Consider the following 16,872-nt stretch of genomic DNA (forward strand, 5'->3'; position numbering starts at 1 on the left):
GCTTAGATCTTGTCATTTGCAGCGAAATCTTCTGTATTTTATATATAGTTTTGATTTGAAGTTTTCAAAGTTTCTACATGTTATTTTTGAATATTGGCCAATTTATTGTAACTGCTATTTATCAACGATAGCAATAAAGAGAGGGAATAAAGAGAGGTATTAAAGATGTATTTATATTAGAAGCAACTGTGTGCTCTTCTAATTTTCATTTTGAAACATGTCCATTCCAGAAAACTTGATTATTTAGCCGCTGCTGCTGTGAGCAATAAAGAAGTTACTGGAGGGCATTACTTTTGCTTCAGTGTCCTACAGTATCATCACCTCACCTAATTTATTCCAGATTAACTTCAAAACTGCATAGAGTATCAAGCCAGTATTAAGGAAGGCTGCTGTGCCCATGGCTCTGGAATTTAGGTCACTTTTCAGCTAAGCGGTGGATACATGTTTTGGCTTAGACAGTCAGAGATGACACCAAGGTGTGCACACAGCGAGACACCTTTTGTGATACTGTATTCTGCATTTGAATTAGTCTGTTATGGTGGATTTTGTGTTGACTGTTATGTTCTTTGTGATACTGATCTGTCAGAGAAGATTAACTGAAGGATAATTATACTAATACACAGGTATATGGTTAAATAAAAGATAGCGGCTTTGGCCGTAGTGTTGTGAAATCCAGACAAGGCTGGAAATACACATTCCTTTCATTTTTAAATTAAAGAATGCCGAAGCATATATAAAGTCCCAAACCCACGGATATTGTGGATGCTCAAATGAGGAAGTCAGTTGTAACTGTCTTAGTTTAATGTCTTCCACTGAGAGATACTAATGGCAAGAATCTCTACTTTTTTGAAATCCCAGTAAAGCTCTTTAACCTTTTTTCTGATGGGTTTTACTTGCTGAAACTGCTAAAAAATGAGAAGCTCTTTTGAGGATTCTCAGCTCCAAATTTCATCATGTTTGCCTTTGAGAGCTGGGAGAAACATTACCTCTTTGTAACTATGGAACCAAAGAAGAATGAGAAAGAAAATTAAATTAAAGCCCTATGCACTGTCATCAGTATGATACTTAGGAGCTAAATTCTGGAGTCAAGTGCTTCCACTAGTACCTAAATTAAGTGTATAAAGTTATATAAAGTAAATTTGCGCCAGTATGTGTAGACCTGCGGATTCAGTACTATTCAGCATGACTGCTGAGACCTGACCAGTTGTTTTTCCCTTGTTGTCACTGCTGCCCCAGTAACGGAGAGTAATAAGGGAGAACTTGACAATTTCCAGCTGTGCGAGTGAGCTGCAGAGCTGGGGGGTAAAGGGATCCTCAGACTCCTTGGACCTCCTTGGACTCCCTCATGCCAGGGAGCTAGCGTGGAAGAGATTGCAACAGATACATTTGTCAAAAATGAAGCCTCACTGTGGACTTGGTTCCAGGGTAGAGGTCTGTGTGGGGTAGGCTTTGAACTGAGAATCTGTGTTGAAAAGCTTTCGAATTGCTCCTTTCGGGTGGTAGTGTTTATGTGAAACTGTATAGGTCTGAATTTTGTGAGGTTCACCTTTCAGCAGTGGCAGCTGTTTCACTTTGCTTCAGGTGTAATTTAGTCAGTTTAAACAATAAGCAGATGTTTGTTTTCGTCTTGTGGTAGCTAAGGTCTGACATTCCCAATGCGTGAGATACATTTGGGATCCTAAATACATTTTCAAATGTGGCTTTAAGTGTCTAAGTCACGTTTAAAAACAAATAATATTCTTAGGACAATTAGTTGATGTTGAAAAATGAACTCATCACTTGAAAATGGTAAGAGGCATGCATTAATCTGAAGCCTATTGTGTGGGTATTAAAGACTAAATCAAAGTTAACAAAATCGACATCCTTAACAAGACATCATTTGATTAAAAAGGAAAGCATTCTTTTCTCAAAAGAGCTGATTGAGCTACATCTTCCACCTCGTACTTGCTGGTTTTTTCACCCTAAGTGAAAAATGAGCGGAAAGGAATATCGACCCTTAAAATACAAGTATGTTGTCTGCTGATAGAAAAAAGCATAAATGTTCCCACAGTTAGTATTAGTGGGCCCATCCTTGTTAAAATGAGGTTCCTGCAGTGCTCAAGAGGTGAAGAATTTGGCTTACTAATGCATAATGTAGTCTTCAGTGCCTGATGTCTGGTAGTTGCAGGTGTGAAGTGCATAGGGGGAAACAGGAGAAACTCAGGCAGTATTTGAGTACGAAACCTGGAAGGGTAGATGATACTGTAATTGTCAGATGATTCATTAAAATAATGACAAACAAAACTGAAATATAAAGTTCTTCCTGCAGTGAAGGTACTGGTGGTATCACTGGTAAAATATATATATGTATATATATGATATATACATACATACACACACATGCACACACACACATATACACACACACCCCTAGTGATTGCACTTGGAAAAATTGACCTCAGTGGTTTTATAATAACGTGATGTATTGAGAGCATACGTACATATAAACCGACAAAGAGTATGTATTCTGATGCATGTTCTTCTGTGTGACCTAAGATATTAATGATAATACAAGTCCTGTATAGCTGTTGTCAAGATTATTATAGAAAATTATACATTTTATGTGATTTGTTGGATTTGCCTATTAAATCCATAGAAAATTATACCCTGACAATAGGGAAGAAAGGTATAGTAATCCTTCTACAATCAAGAGCCATTTGGACTAATTTCCGCAGAGCTGTATTTCACTTGTATAGAATTTTGTTGATTTTGTGCCTTTTTCATTCTCCAACAATTTTTATTGATGAAAGCCAGTAGATTCCTATTTCCATAGAGAGCCATACATTTTAAATATATTCCAAGGCAAAAAAAAAAAAAAAAAAAACAGAGAGGAAGAGCAATCAAAACAATGTGTTTTGGGTGGTGCAAGATTGTCATTTCCAGTGATAATTATGTACCAGCAACTTATTTTTATGCTAAGTGTGGCAATGTAAGGTTTCAGTGCATTTGATGTCACCCTGAATACTTCTTTAAAAATAAAAATGAATAATTCTAGATTTTGAAAGTATGGTTGCTAGGAGTTTTCTCTTCCTCTGTCTCCCGTGGGCTCTGTCCTCACCCTTCTTTTGGAAAAGAGAGGCTATAATTATTTAAATTGGCCTAATGCTCTCATAAACTTTGTCTCCTTAAACTAAAATCAAATCACAGTGAAGAGTCCTAGTTAGATAGCTCTGTTTATGAAGAGGTAAGCTTTTGCTCATTGCAACTTTTTACAAAGTTACCCAAGTGAGATAAAGCATCTAGCAATGTGGGTTTTACCATCATGACAAATGATGGCAAGGCCAAACCTGAGCATTTCGTGGTAAGTTAGAAAATGAGTTTGTAGAGAAAAGGAGTTCGTAGTTCTTACCTCAGAGCTTCTCACCATTCGATACGGTTATTAAAGAGAGGCAAATGTACTAGGCTCCATAGGTTTTAGGAACCTGTTAAGCTACTTCTAGGGAATGCTTATGGTGGGGGAGCTTTCTTGTCATTTCTAACTCTTTTCTATGGCTGAACCTGCCTGAAAGGAAAAGATGAGGTTCCTAGTTGGGGATACCAATTTTTGGGTTTGGTTTTATTGCTTTTGTGTGCTCTGGTTAGACTGTCACCCTCCACACTCTGTTCTGATGGTCTTGTTAAAACAAAGGTTACTTTAACTGCCGCAATCAGTAGAGCCTTTCCACTGTGATAAATCCCATCTCGTTTATTTTATTTATTTGTGTACACTTCCAGGTCTGGTGGTTGTTGTAGCGCACAGAAAAATGGAATGGTTGTCAGTGGTGGGGTAGCCGCAGAGTGTACTGCAATAGGGGCTACTCAGTAGCTCATATAAATTGTAAACATGCAGTTGTGCTTATGGGGTGTCATTGCCAGGGGTTGCACAAGGCCTTGCTCCACCCTTATGTCATAGCAGAAGAATGACAGGAGGTGCAAGAAGCATATTTGTAGATCTTGTTTGTAGATAAGCCTCAAATGATTGCAAAAGAAGCAACTCCATGCATTAGACTGAAGATGTAACAGCCCAAGAATGTACTTCTCCTGAAATAATGTCAACTTTTTTTCCTGCCAGCACAACATAGGATGGTTTTGTCTTTGCTGCTCCAGGAAGGTTAAGAAGAAATGCAATGTTTATTGCCAGTATGGAGATATGCTTTCCAGCCACAAGACTATTTTAAATTTTTTTGTCTAGTTATATTTAGGGGTATGGTTGTTCATGTTTTGTTAGATATGTGCATCTCGCCAGGCTTTATTTTTGGGCACGGAGCACAAAAATATCCAAGAGATTTTGGCTCTGGAGAAGAGAGACTATTTCAGTTGTGGACAGGTTGTGGGGACAGAAGATTTTCGTTATGTGCTCAGCTATACTACTGCTATCTTCTGTCATACCACTTAATTTTTCTATCTCTTAGTTTCCATGCCTGGAAAATGATTGAAATGTATACTTCTTACACGAAAGCTCTAGTTTTAGTGCTTACAAATTGCTTTGAGATACTTGGAAAGAAAGCGCTGTATAATTTTGAAGTTCAGATTCCCCAGAAGGTGTAAAATGGCATGCTTCCATGAGCTGTGATAATTTACAACAGCTGAGAGTTTACCTTCTGTCCTTACCTTACTTTACTTCATGCTTGAGTAGATGAAAAGTTTAGTTTTTCCATTCTAACAACTCTTTGCTGTAATATAATATGATGTATTACCATATGTAATATTATACATTAATGTAGTGCAAGTAGCATTTTATAAAGCTGATTTTTGAACATAGTTATTTTATTGTAAGTCTGAAAAGCTGAAATATTATTATTGAGGTTAGTCAATGTCTTCTAGGTAAGCATCTGTCTAGCCTCATTTCCAGTAACAATAAGAAATAGTAAAATAAATGCATTGGATAAAGTGTTCAAAAGAAATGAGTAAGATTTTGAAAAGCGTACTTTCTATTCATAACTGTTCATAACTGGTCCTCGTTATAAAACAGACAATTTTTCCTATACCTTTCAAAAAAATCCTTTGAACTTCCCTAAAAAATTAAACCTCCCCATAACTAACATTGTCTTTCTCACCACTTTTATGGTAAAATAGTGGCGCTGTGGGAAGGGCAATGTTGTTGTGCCACATTCAGGAGGAAGGAAGCTCATGGTAAAGCCCTGGACTGAGAATGCAAGGCTCTGAATTTAGTTACTAGAGAATTCATCTGTGAGCAGGAATATGCCAGGTTTCAGTTCCTCATCTGGAAAACTGAGATATTAATTTCTCCCTTCCTCACAAGAATGTTGTGGGGAAAACATTTACTAAAAATTTTTGAGATGAGATACAGCTGTGAAAACTGCTACTAATGGACCTTTTTACGTATGCCTAAGAGATCTGCCAAAGTCTTGGAGTGTATGTATTCTTGTACCTATTGAGGTCTGTGCAGGACAATATATTCATCTAGCAGCCCTATGAAGAAATCAAGCAATTGGTGATTGATGCTTTACAGCTTAAATGCTTTAAGAAGATAGATCTTATCAGCATATGAGAAAATTTGAGAAATATTTTTAATACATTGTGATTCACTTTGATACCATTAATTTTGATAAACGTTTGCCGTTAATATAGCTACATTATGCACCTCTACCTTAATCACAATATAATATCATGAAATGCATCATTTGTGTTTCTAGACAGACTGTGGCCAGCCACTCAGCTTGCTGAATGTTACTCAGTGCTGAAAGATGGAAATCAAATTTCTGCCTGTTGAAAACTGACTGGCTCACAGATGAAGGGATGCTTTTCCGAAAGCCAGGGATTGTCGTCCTTAAGCTATGCAGACCCCAAACCAACAAAACTCCATCCAAGAGGTAGAGAAGTTCTTATTTAGCAGGTCGAAGGCTTCCTGAAGTAGTATTCTGGCAAGATCCACTGCCACTTTTGCAGAGATGCCTAGGAGACCAGGGGGAGACATATTAACAAGTGCTCTCACTCTCTAGTTCTAATTAACTTTGGGGTTCTCTAATGTTTGTTTTGGGCCACATATTTACCAAAGTCATGATACATTTCTATTTGGCTTCTCTCTCTCTCTCTTACCTGAGCCTACTGTCTCCAAACCCTGTCAGTCTGTGAAACTCTGGGTCTGACGGAAAACACTTTGTGTGGCCCCCTTGTACACAAAACTAGTGCCACTGCTGAAGTGGTGGTCCCATATGAGTGTCGGGATGGGTAGGAAGATGTTGGGAACAGAGAGCAAAATCAGAGTGCCTTTGAGTGGTTGGTGTGATCCCGGCACGTGCAGCACAGGGAAGGAGTTGCAAATACAGGAGACTCTGCTATTCGATTGCTATTTGTGTGGAGAAATAGCTTTTGTTCTGAGTCTTTTCTCTGCTTCATTCATCAAAAAAATCACCTGCTGACATTTTCCCTAGCTGTTACTTCCCTTCTCCATTGGCATGTTAGGTCAGGAGTGCTTGGAAATGTCTTGGGGTCATTCCTAGGAGCTCACTATGTCTGCATGTGTATTACAAGCAGTGTCTTTATACTTGGAAAAGGTTGAGCACTTTAGTATTTGAAAGAGGAGGAACGGGGAACTCAGCTGTCAAGAGGAAGGACTGAGGGAAAGCACTTACCAAGCGACGGACAGACTGGGCACCTTTTAGTGTCAGGCCGCCTTTATATAGGACTTGGAAGTAATAGATCCTTGTTAATGGGGCTGAGTTTGGAGCTTTATGATGTCTGAGAGCAGTAAAACTTTCTTCGTTATACAAAGAAAAAGCACGTATATTTCTCGAGAAGGCCTGTAGCCTGATATGCTGAGTATACCTTGGCAGTGGACAGACCTGGCTGAAAGTAAGGTGCGAGCAACCTACAGAGGAGGGATCTAGGATAACTTGAAGATATCAGTTGATATTTACAGTTTGTTTTAAGATTTATTTTCCATTTGCAGTTCCTTTTCTTCAGGAAGTCTGTTATTGTGAACCTGCTTACATCAACAGTAGACTTCAGTAAATTAAACTAAAACAGGAACAAGTGAAAATCGCACCCCTTGTGTCAGCAAAGGTATGCAGGCCTGCTCACAGCCTCTTCAACTTAGGGCAGCTGTATTTCTCCACTCAGATAGATGTTGTGCTTACAGCGCTAAACTTCCAAGAGACTAAAACTTACGTGCTGTACTGTGAGGAAAAGGTACAGGAAATAGAATTATCTAGAAGTCTTTTGCTAGTAGTATCAGTCTTCTCTATCCGCTCTCACTTCAGATAAACCTTAATCTTTGCTGCTAAGCTTTTTGTTTTCCTATGCTGTCTTCAATGTTGATACACATTTAGTGATGCCTGATAGACTAGAGAACATCTGATAATGGCAAAGCTCAAATAAGAAAAGATCCACCATTTTCCATTTGAAATAATTGTTTCCTTTGAAGGTGCAAAGAAGTTCTTTTGATTTACAGTGACTTCCTTGCAGAGCTATTGTGAGAACAGGAAGCCACATGGCTGGAGTTGGGTGAGGCCAGCAGTAGAAGTAGACTGTAGCTGAGGAGTTGCAGGAAGCCTAAACTTTCCATTCTTTCCAGATTTTGCCAAAAGAGAGCCCAAATTATCCTTTTTTTGATTTGTGAAGTACGCAGAGTTTGTGCTGATGACTAAGGTAACAAACACCTATGGGAAAGGTTCACTTCATGTCCCTAAGAACGTGGGAATGAACAACCCACCAGAAAGCTGAATATCGATGCTGTCAGCAGCACAGTAACTGGTTTCTTCTTTCATCTCCAAACAATCACTGCTTGGATTCTATTATTCATTCTAAGGGGGAAAGGATTATTAATGCACTGTTCTTTAATTTTTTTCCTCTATGTGTGTGTATGTGAGAGAGAGAGAGAGAGAGAGAGAGAGAGAACAGCAGAGCAGTAATGCAATAAATATATTGGCTAGAGAAAACATTTGCAAGAGATCCTTACCATTTTTTTTAATCTTCTCTTATCATGAAGAACGTGAGCTGTGATAAATTGTTCTGCTAATCAAACAGCACTGAAAGGTTAGGTCATTGGAAGTCTTTAGTCATTTTGTGCTTTTCAAGAGTGAATTTGTTAAAATTATGCTGAATACCCACTTAAAGCCTCAGCTGAAAACCCTACCTGTGTTTTATAACTCTGCACTGTCAGAACTCATAATAAGTCAAACATTCTTTCAGAGGTACTCATAAGGGAGAAAAAACCCTGTAAATTTAAGAGTAATTTCAGATTGTAAATGAAAAAGAGAGGCACGACTGTTCATTTGCACCAATCATGCCTTCCTTTCATCTGCTCTGATTAGGCCTGGTGCGGTTTCATCAAACTACTCCATCACTGAGCTGTCACTCCAGTCGTCTGTTGATTGAAAACAATCAGGGCTCTGATGGCACAATTATTCTGACCCTTTAACTAGAGGCTGCTGTGATAATGAAAGGTTGATTATGATAGTTTGTGCCTCTTTCAGTTTGCCAAGAAGGTTAATTTGGGCATCAGACGGATGTTTAATGGGCGCTTGCTGGCTACACTGAGGTAAATGAGAACGTGCAGTCTTCGATATTGCACGGATATAGTTTGGCTGTCAATCATTGTCATTTTGAGTTTGTGCCTCACACTCTGGAAATCACATTTTATTTTTTCCTTGGGATTTAATTTATTCTGTGCCCTGAGGAAGTTCTTTCACTCTGTGACCTTCACAGTAGCTTTCTCTGTCTTTTTTCTCTTCCCTCAAATGGAGCCCAAAGGCATAATGCATCTAGAGGAACATTTTTCTTTCATTTTTCACATTAAAAAAAAAAGAAATTTTAAAATCCATGTTTATCAACTCACCCTGAACAGAATAAATGTTTTAATTCTGATTGTAAAACCAGAACGTGCAAATGAAAGCTTGCCTGCTTGCTAATGCAATGCCACACAGGAGGCTGCTTACATATACACACATTTGTAAAACTGACAAACAGGTAATTTTAAAATGTCTCTGGGTAAAGAGGGTGGGGGATGGCACAGCATTATTTTCAGGCTTCACACATATGCCTCAGCTTGGTGCACTGTAAATACAGTCATAGTCACCGTACTACAACTTTTTGAGTTGAAAAGTGTCTCTTCAAGGTTCAGGGCAAAAGACATTTCATTGCAGATTCAGAGATTATTAATATTTACTGTGTTCAGATTGAGAGAATCCTATGCATAATTTTTTAGTTATTTGGCTCAAGGTGCAAAAGAAATGCAAATACCTAATAATTTTGATTGTTCTACATGCAGCTCATTACAATCTTATTTTTATGCACATTTTTAATTCCAAAAAAAAAAAAAAAGAAAAAGATTCATATCTTTAAGGCTCTGTGGCATGTCAGTTTGAGTCACTTATTTTTAATGCTGCTGTCAAATGTAAGGTAGTACCTGACTGATACAATTGTAGAAAAGAGTCTGGACACTGTGCCACATGCATGCTTACTAAATTCCACACCTGCTTTCTAAAAATATTCATGTGTAACTCTGGCTTTGAAAAATTGTCTTTTTTTTTTTTTTCCAGAAGGAATTCTTCACCTTTCTATTTTTTTCTCCCAAATGGGTGATATAGTCCAGTTTGGTCCATCTCATATAAAGTGCTTAAACTGGTATCCTAATCCAGGCAGGTTTCCTTCTCTACAGTCTCTGGAGAGAGAGGAGGACTAAGACTCTTCAGAGATCCAAATTCAAGCCCTTTGGAAATCCTTTCTCATTTTAAAAGTGAAGCCTCTCCATGGGCTTCAGTGGACTTTATTTCAGAGCTTTAATAAATGTCTTGCTTTATGCATAGGTTCTGATCCTGAAGAGATGTGAAGAGCCAGGGTGGTGCTGATGATGTCCAATTAAATAAGGCAGTGGTTTTGAGGCAGGAGGTTCTGGTCTGGAAAACCAGAGACTTGGTGAATTATATAAGCTCCAAAGAGAGGCCAAATCACATGTGCAAATTTATAGTCAAAATACACATTTGCATCATAACAGAAGATGTGGCAATACAGTTTAAACTGAGAACAAATGTTGAACAAGTAAACTCCAAGTTTCGCTTTTTAAAGTTCCCTATATCTATTGAAGTGACTTCTGTATGAGCTATGTTGCTTTCATGACTGTTTTTGCCTAATTTATCAATAGGAGCACATCTACAGCACTTTCCAAAATACTTAAGATATGAGTTTGATTTTTTTTCTGGCTTTCAGTTTTGCTTATGTTTGAACAACGAGGTACAGAAAGACTATCTGGGTGAGATTTGTGTTGAAAGAAGAGATATAGGGCATATCATCAGATTATAATGCAGAAATCTGATCATTTGTGTTGAATATATCTGGTCTCAGTCCTGGAGAAAACTTCCCTCTCACTTTTGTTTCCATATTTAAAATTATCTTTTCTCCTAAAAGAGAATGTTCGCTATGTTACTTTGTTTGAAAATTCCATTTGTTTCAAAGAGAAAGTGTGCATTTATTGTTTTTGAAAGCTTGTAAAATGTAATATTTCCTTTCATTTGTTGTTACTGAAAAAAATACTCAGTTTTTGCACCACTGACACTTGTTTGCTCCATGTTAGTTATTAGAGACCTTAGCTGGTATAAACTAGCATACTTCCTTTGAAATTTGTGGGGCTATGGCATGAATAAGTCAACTAAAGATCAGGCCGAAATGGCTGTAATGGAGTTCCCATGGCCCCTGCCCTTGTAGAGTCCAGGATCGGAGCAATGTTTTCTCTGTCACGCCTTTGCATTGATAAAGTAACTTGGCTTTTCTGGTTAGAAAACTTCCTGTGATGCCAAGTGAAGCTTTAGCGTGTTTACCAGCAGTGTGACATGAGAACCGTTCTTGGGGGACACTGAACAGGCAAGGCGAAGATGCATCAGGGTCTGTTGCTTCCAAGTATAGTTGGTGACCGAGAAGAACAGGTAACTCTTTGTTGCAGGCCTGACCCAGGGCTACCTTCAACCATAACTCAGCTTCAGCTTCCACTGCCTCTGTGCCTTTTCCAGTTGGGGTACATATACTGTTAATAGTTGGAAGGGAAGGGCCGCACTCCTAGGCTAGGTGAATTAGACTGCTGAAGCACTGTGTTGGAAGCAGAAGCAACCTCTGTAAGTACAATGAAATCGCAGCCAGATACGCAGGTATGTTTAGATGTACACTCCAGCTGTGGCACAGTGTAATTTCCATCTGTTCTCTGATGTTTTGAGTGTATGTGAAAATCATGTCCTTTTGAGGGCCTGGTTTTGTCATTTACTTAGTTTAGAAGATGAATATGGCAAAGTAAATTATTTATTAAGGTTGATATAGGTACTAGGCTGTGGTTTCCTTCCCACACTCACACATTAAAATTAATAAGAAAAAAGCTTTTAACAGTTTAAACATCATTTGTCTATATGGTACTAAGAGTAGGAGTCCTTCCTTATTTTGTAAATTATTTAGTAGTGATATAAATATTTTTAAAACTCAAAATTGCAGAAAGTCTCTTTGTTTTTGCTTACTTATTTCTGTTTTAAGTATAGGTGTACTTTCAAGTGCTGTTGGAATAATCTTAGAGAAGTCTGGATGTGTCCTTGCAATGTCAAAAAGTGTATAATAGCTTGATCTTGCCAATACTGACTGCAGTTGCTAATACTGCTGCCAGAGAGGCTGGAAGATAGGCACTCTAATTAGTGTGTGTAGGACATAAATTTTGGATTCCCTATGTAGGCACCAGTCTCAGGTGGTGGAACGTCCATTGAGTAAATATACAGATATTTGCTAATGTGTTACATACAAGTTTACACTTCTACAGTATATTCATGAGAGTTATTTTGCCTGCTTTACACTAAAGGAAATTTAGAACTGTATTGTAATACAGTCCATCAGTGACAGCTCCTGCAACATGCATAAGACTTGTTTGGTACTTGATTTTCTTTTGATCTTTGCCCCTCCAGCTTCCCAATAGCTGCCAAACCATCCGCTGTTGGTTCACCTCACTGGTAGCTCAGTTTTCTTCCACGCTGCGTTCTGCTAGAGAGCACTGTAACAATGTACACTGCACATGAAATGTAAAATCTGAGGCTTAGTTTGTGAGTGCCCCTATAACCGTATGACTTGCTCCAGAGCCCTGTGCCACAATGTAGGTGGTGGTCATGCGTTCTATGGAATATACACATAAATGCATTAATGTAGCTTTATTTGTGGCTTTAATATGTAGTAACTGTTTTAAAGGACTTCTAACATGAATTTATGGCATTTAAAGTCAAGTAACAGTAATTGGTTTCAGTAGCAAGACAAGGAGATAAAAACATTACGACTTTTACCACCATTTTTCTGCTTTGGAGAATCAAAGATTAGGTGCAAGTCACATCAGATGCTATAGTCAAGGTCTGTTCAGGAGGGCAGCTGGCCAGTGGCCAGGGATTCCGGTGGGAATCACACATTGTGATTCCCAGATCTCAGTTGCTCCCTTAAGGGCAACTTCATTGCTAGCAGAACCTGTCTGTCCAGTATCATCTACCTACAGTCCATACAGGTGATAAGGTGATGTGTAGGTTTCTTAGCCCTACCTTCTAAGTTTGTACAGTAAAATGCAGTACACTACAACAAACTGACCTCAGACTTGAAGGGTGGTAGGGGTCAGTAGCTCCCTATCTATGCAGAAGACATCGCCTGGGATTCACCTTACTCCCTCTACTGCTGTTACAGTTGTTCATTAGAAGGGAAGGGTGGAAGTAGTGTAGACCAAAGATATCTTAGATGATGTGTTTAGAGGATCCCAAGGAGGCTGCAATAAACTGAATTTGGAAAGATTCAAAGATTTTCATGAGTAAAAAGAAAGAAGCAGGACACATGGCTGGGGATGAAATTGTGTAGGAAAAGATGGAGAAAGTTTTGCATCAAGGCTGGGAATAGATCATACATCTCCAATGAATATCAACAGCATCCTTATTCCACTTTGCAGCATTGCTGTGGTGATACAGAAATTCCATGATTTTAGAGAAATATTATGCATTATTGGTTCCAATGAATTTTTTTTTAACACCAACTCTACAAATGTTCTTAGTGCAAACCAAGCTCAGTGTGAACCAAGTTGCTTTTGTCAAATTTCATGAGGCAGAGAATGTGTGTTGTAATGGAGATGTCCGTCCCTTCTGTTGCAGCTCTTCACGCATCCTCATATACACAAATAAATGCAACTAGTGTATCTGTGAAAGGTATGAATGTAGGGTTGTTTGTGTGTTTATACAGTATTTGTTGGATGGGGAGGAGAAAGAGAAGAGGAGGAGTGAGGTTCTAAGATATTAACAGGCATTAACGTTAAAATTGACTTAAAAGCCTTGTAATTACCAAGACCTGATTGCAGCAATGTATATCTTTTAAGAGTCTGTAATCTTTGTCATGTATAGCACAGGTGACACCTGTGCTATGATGTTTTAGGTATGAGTGATGACTTGGACTGTAAGCGAAAGAAACACTTGGACTCAAGTGGTGACGGATGAAGTACTTGCTCTTTGTATATTCTTCTCCTTCAGTATAGCAACCCACACACATCAGTCAGTATGAATTCAGTTGGTGTCTTCATCATGATGAAGACAGCCTGAATTCCACTTGAATTTAAGTGTCTAGTCACTGATGAGAGCTGAATGCCTCTGAAGATTTTGAGGAATGGTTTGCATGGCCTAAGAGATGGAGCAGGGAGTTATTTCAATCCACTCAGCAGGAGAAAACTAGGCATATATTTGGTAAGATTTAGAGCATGTGACTATAATTCTCAATGATTTCATGTCTGTAAGCACTTTAAAATGTATTTAATTAACTCTTTGTTTACCAGCATGTATAAAGATGTATAGCTAATGCACTCTGAAACACAATACTGTATATAGCGCACTAAACCTACTGTTGCAGTTTTTGATGCTCTTCATTGATTCTTTGTTTCACAAGGGTTGAATAGCACAGAGAAGAAAGAAGTTAGGGTTTCACATTCGTCTTAATAAAACGGTGTTTCTAGTTTGTCATGGTCCTTCTTTTACAGAGTAGAGGAAAAGCAGTAAGTTTGATATACTGTGAGTATAAAAAACGCCTTGAGCAAGACAAAAGCCTTAGTCTCAAGCTGTTTCATGCGACATTCTCATGAGCAGTGCAGGGCAGTAAGTTTTAGACAAAACTGTTGTTATTGTTTAGCTGGTAAGAAACTTCTACTCCAGGAGTCCTTTGTCAGGATGAAAGGGATGTATCAAAGGGAGGAGCCTGTCCTCATCCAGATCTAGTCAATGTCTTCTTAATGACTTGGATGATAAAATAATACGGTTTTTATGTTTTCAGACAATCAGAAAGTAGAAGGTGTTCAAGCACTTTCAGAAATAAAATTAGAATTCAGAACGATCTTGACAGATTGGAGCAGTGACGTAAAGTAAATAATAGACAGCTCAATAATAACAGATAAAAGCACTGCACTTTGTGGAAGTTATGCAGAAAAAGATGTGGAGATAAGGTCATAAGCTTAAACGAGAATCAGCAATACCATAGTGCATTGACAAAGTAAGTCTCAAATAGTAGTAAGTCTCAAATAGTAGTGATGTACAAGCAAGAGTGGCATAGCTTGTTATGATCAAAGTAATCCTTTCAATCTGTTCGCCACTACTACCACCTCAAGAGGAAGATTTTACCCAGGTTTGGGCAGCAAATATCAAGAAAGAGGGGACATTTTCTTTCAGCGAGAGAGAGCCATGAGCTGAACAACAGAGGTTCAGGGGCTTATGAAATGTGACTCGAGAGAGAATGAGAAAATGAGACTTTTTCATTCAGAGAAGCAGAAACTGCAGCAGGCATCTTCAAATGTGTCAGAGGAAAAGGAGGAAAAGGAAGGCAGCAAACTGTTTTTCATGCTGTATGGACAGGATGCAGCAGTCATCAGATTCAAAGGAGATTCAGAGTTAGACTAGGGGTTCCTGAGCTCTGGAGTGTAAACCCAAAGGTGCAGTGGAAAATGGGGCAAGTTGAAAAATTCGGCCCTCCTGCATAGGTGAAAGGAAAACTGTCCAGGAGGATAGCTGAGCATGCGCATAGATTTCCTGAGGAAGTTAAGGGCTCTTCATCGGTGGAGATTTTCAAGAACCGCTTATACAACGTTTCTTGAAATAGTTTAGGGATAGATCCCTTCCTGGCCTCCTTATGGACTTGACTGGATTCAGTGTGCTTTATGTAATTTAAAATGTGTGTTTCTTTTTGGCTGTTAGTACCAGTTACAATTGCTGATTGGTGTCAGAGTCTTCCTCTCCTCTCCTCTTTCTTTCCCTTCCCATCCCAAGGTAGCAGAACCCTGTCTCAGCTTCTCTCTTCTCTGTTATAGTTTCTGGTCCCTTTAAACATCTCCCCATTTTATGATTAAAATAAATGAAAATGGAAGAAAATAGAAGGATTCAGTATTTTTTTTGTTTCATCCCTTCAATATTTTGTCATAAATGGAATGAAAGATGGAGCAGAAAAAAGCCTTTTCTTTCTAATCATCTAACCGTAATCTTACTTATTTTCTTTCTAGTGTACCCGTGGTCTTCAGTGATCATATTGTCTCTGTATTTATAATATTGCTCCAGCAGCTTGATCCCTGGACATTGCAGTTTCCTAAAGCATCTCTAACAGTTTGCACGGCAGGAGTATTGCATAGCAGTATTACAGTCTAGTGTTAATACTGTGAAAAATCATAATTCTTTTGGGGGAATAGTAAAAGACAATGCTTTTATATATATATATAATAGGTGGAGTTCTAAAATGTGTCTTTTGTGTTTCATGTATTCACAAGTACTTTTTGTACTGCTTGATATTGCTACGAAGGCAAGTATACTGTTCCTCCTAGAATGCAAACAGACTTTTCGAAAGACCAAATTTTGACAGAATTGTATACAGATAATTGTTTTTTGTGTTTTGTTTTTCCTTTCCTTCCCCTCACCCTTTCAGCTAGCTGTGAGGTGGTTGGAACAGAGCTGCCGTTACCAGTACATGGATGAACTTCTCCAGTATGTCCGCTTCGGCCTTATGGATGTGAATACATTGCATACAGTAGCTCTTTCTCATCCCCTTGTCCAAGCTAGTGAAACTGCAACAGCACTCATTAATGAGGCCTTGGCTTACCACCAGAGCATCTATGCACAGCCAGTTTGGCAAACCAGAAGGACCAAACCTCGCTTCCAGTCAGACACTCTTTACATTATCGGTGGGAAAAAACGTGAAATCTGTAAAGTGAAGGAACTGCGGTACTTCAATCCAGTAGATCAAGAGAATGTTCACATCGCAGGGATTGCAAACTGGAGCGAGCTGGCACCTATGCCCATAGGGAGAAGTCACCACTGCGTTGCAGTGATGGGAGACTTTCTTTTTGTAGCTGGTGGAGAAGCAGAGCAGTCCACGGGGCGCACTTGTGCAGTGAGAACTGCCTGTCGTTACGATCCCCGCACTAATTCGTGGGCTGAGATAGCTCCGATGAAGAACTGTCGGGAACACTTTGTACTGGGAGCAGTGGACGAGTACCTCTATGCAGTAGGGGGCAGAAATGAATTGCGTCAAGTTTTACCTACTGTGGAACGCTATTGCCCCAAGAAGAACAAGTGGACCTTTGTACAGTCCTTTGACCGATCCCTTTCATGCCATGCAGGTTATGTGGTGGATGGTCTTCTTTGGATATCAGGTAGAAAACATTTCACACAATTGAGGTACTAACAAAATACTGTCTCCAACAAAACTAATAAATCATTTTTGGTTTATATGTCAGGATAACTTTTGTCTTAGGAGAATAGTATTTCAAAGAATTTAAGTCCGGATGCATATAATCAAGCCCGGTTAGAAGTATAGGAGTGTTACACACCCATACAATATTTTATGACTACTAAATATCTCTGTGTTTCAAAGCTGCATACA

General features: G+C 38.8%; 1 protein-coding gene across 5 annotated transcripts in view; it reads left to right on the forward strand.

Moving 5' to 3' along the window:
* The window catches only part of KLHL32 (kelch like family member 32), a 132,649-nt gene that overhangs the window by 99,551 nt on the left and 16,226 nt on the right, over positions 1–16,872 (forward strand). For all 5 annotated transcript variants that reach the window (XM_068937842.1, XM_068937843.1, XM_068937841.1 and 2 more), the window contains one exon: positions 15,916–16,642. In XM_068937842.1, coding sequence (XP_068793943.1) covers positions 15,916–16,642 — 727 coding nt within the window. The remainder of the gene's footprint in view (positions 1–15,915; positions 16,643–16,872) is intronic.

This window comes from Struthio camelus, chromosome 3 (genome assembly GCF_040807025.1).
Source record: "Struthio camelus isolate bStrCam1 chromosome 3, bStrCam1.hap1, whole genome shotgun sequence".
Taxonomy (NCBI): domain Eukaryota; kingdom Metazoa; phylum Chordata; class Aves; order Struthioniformes; family Struthionidae; genus Struthio; species Struthio camelus.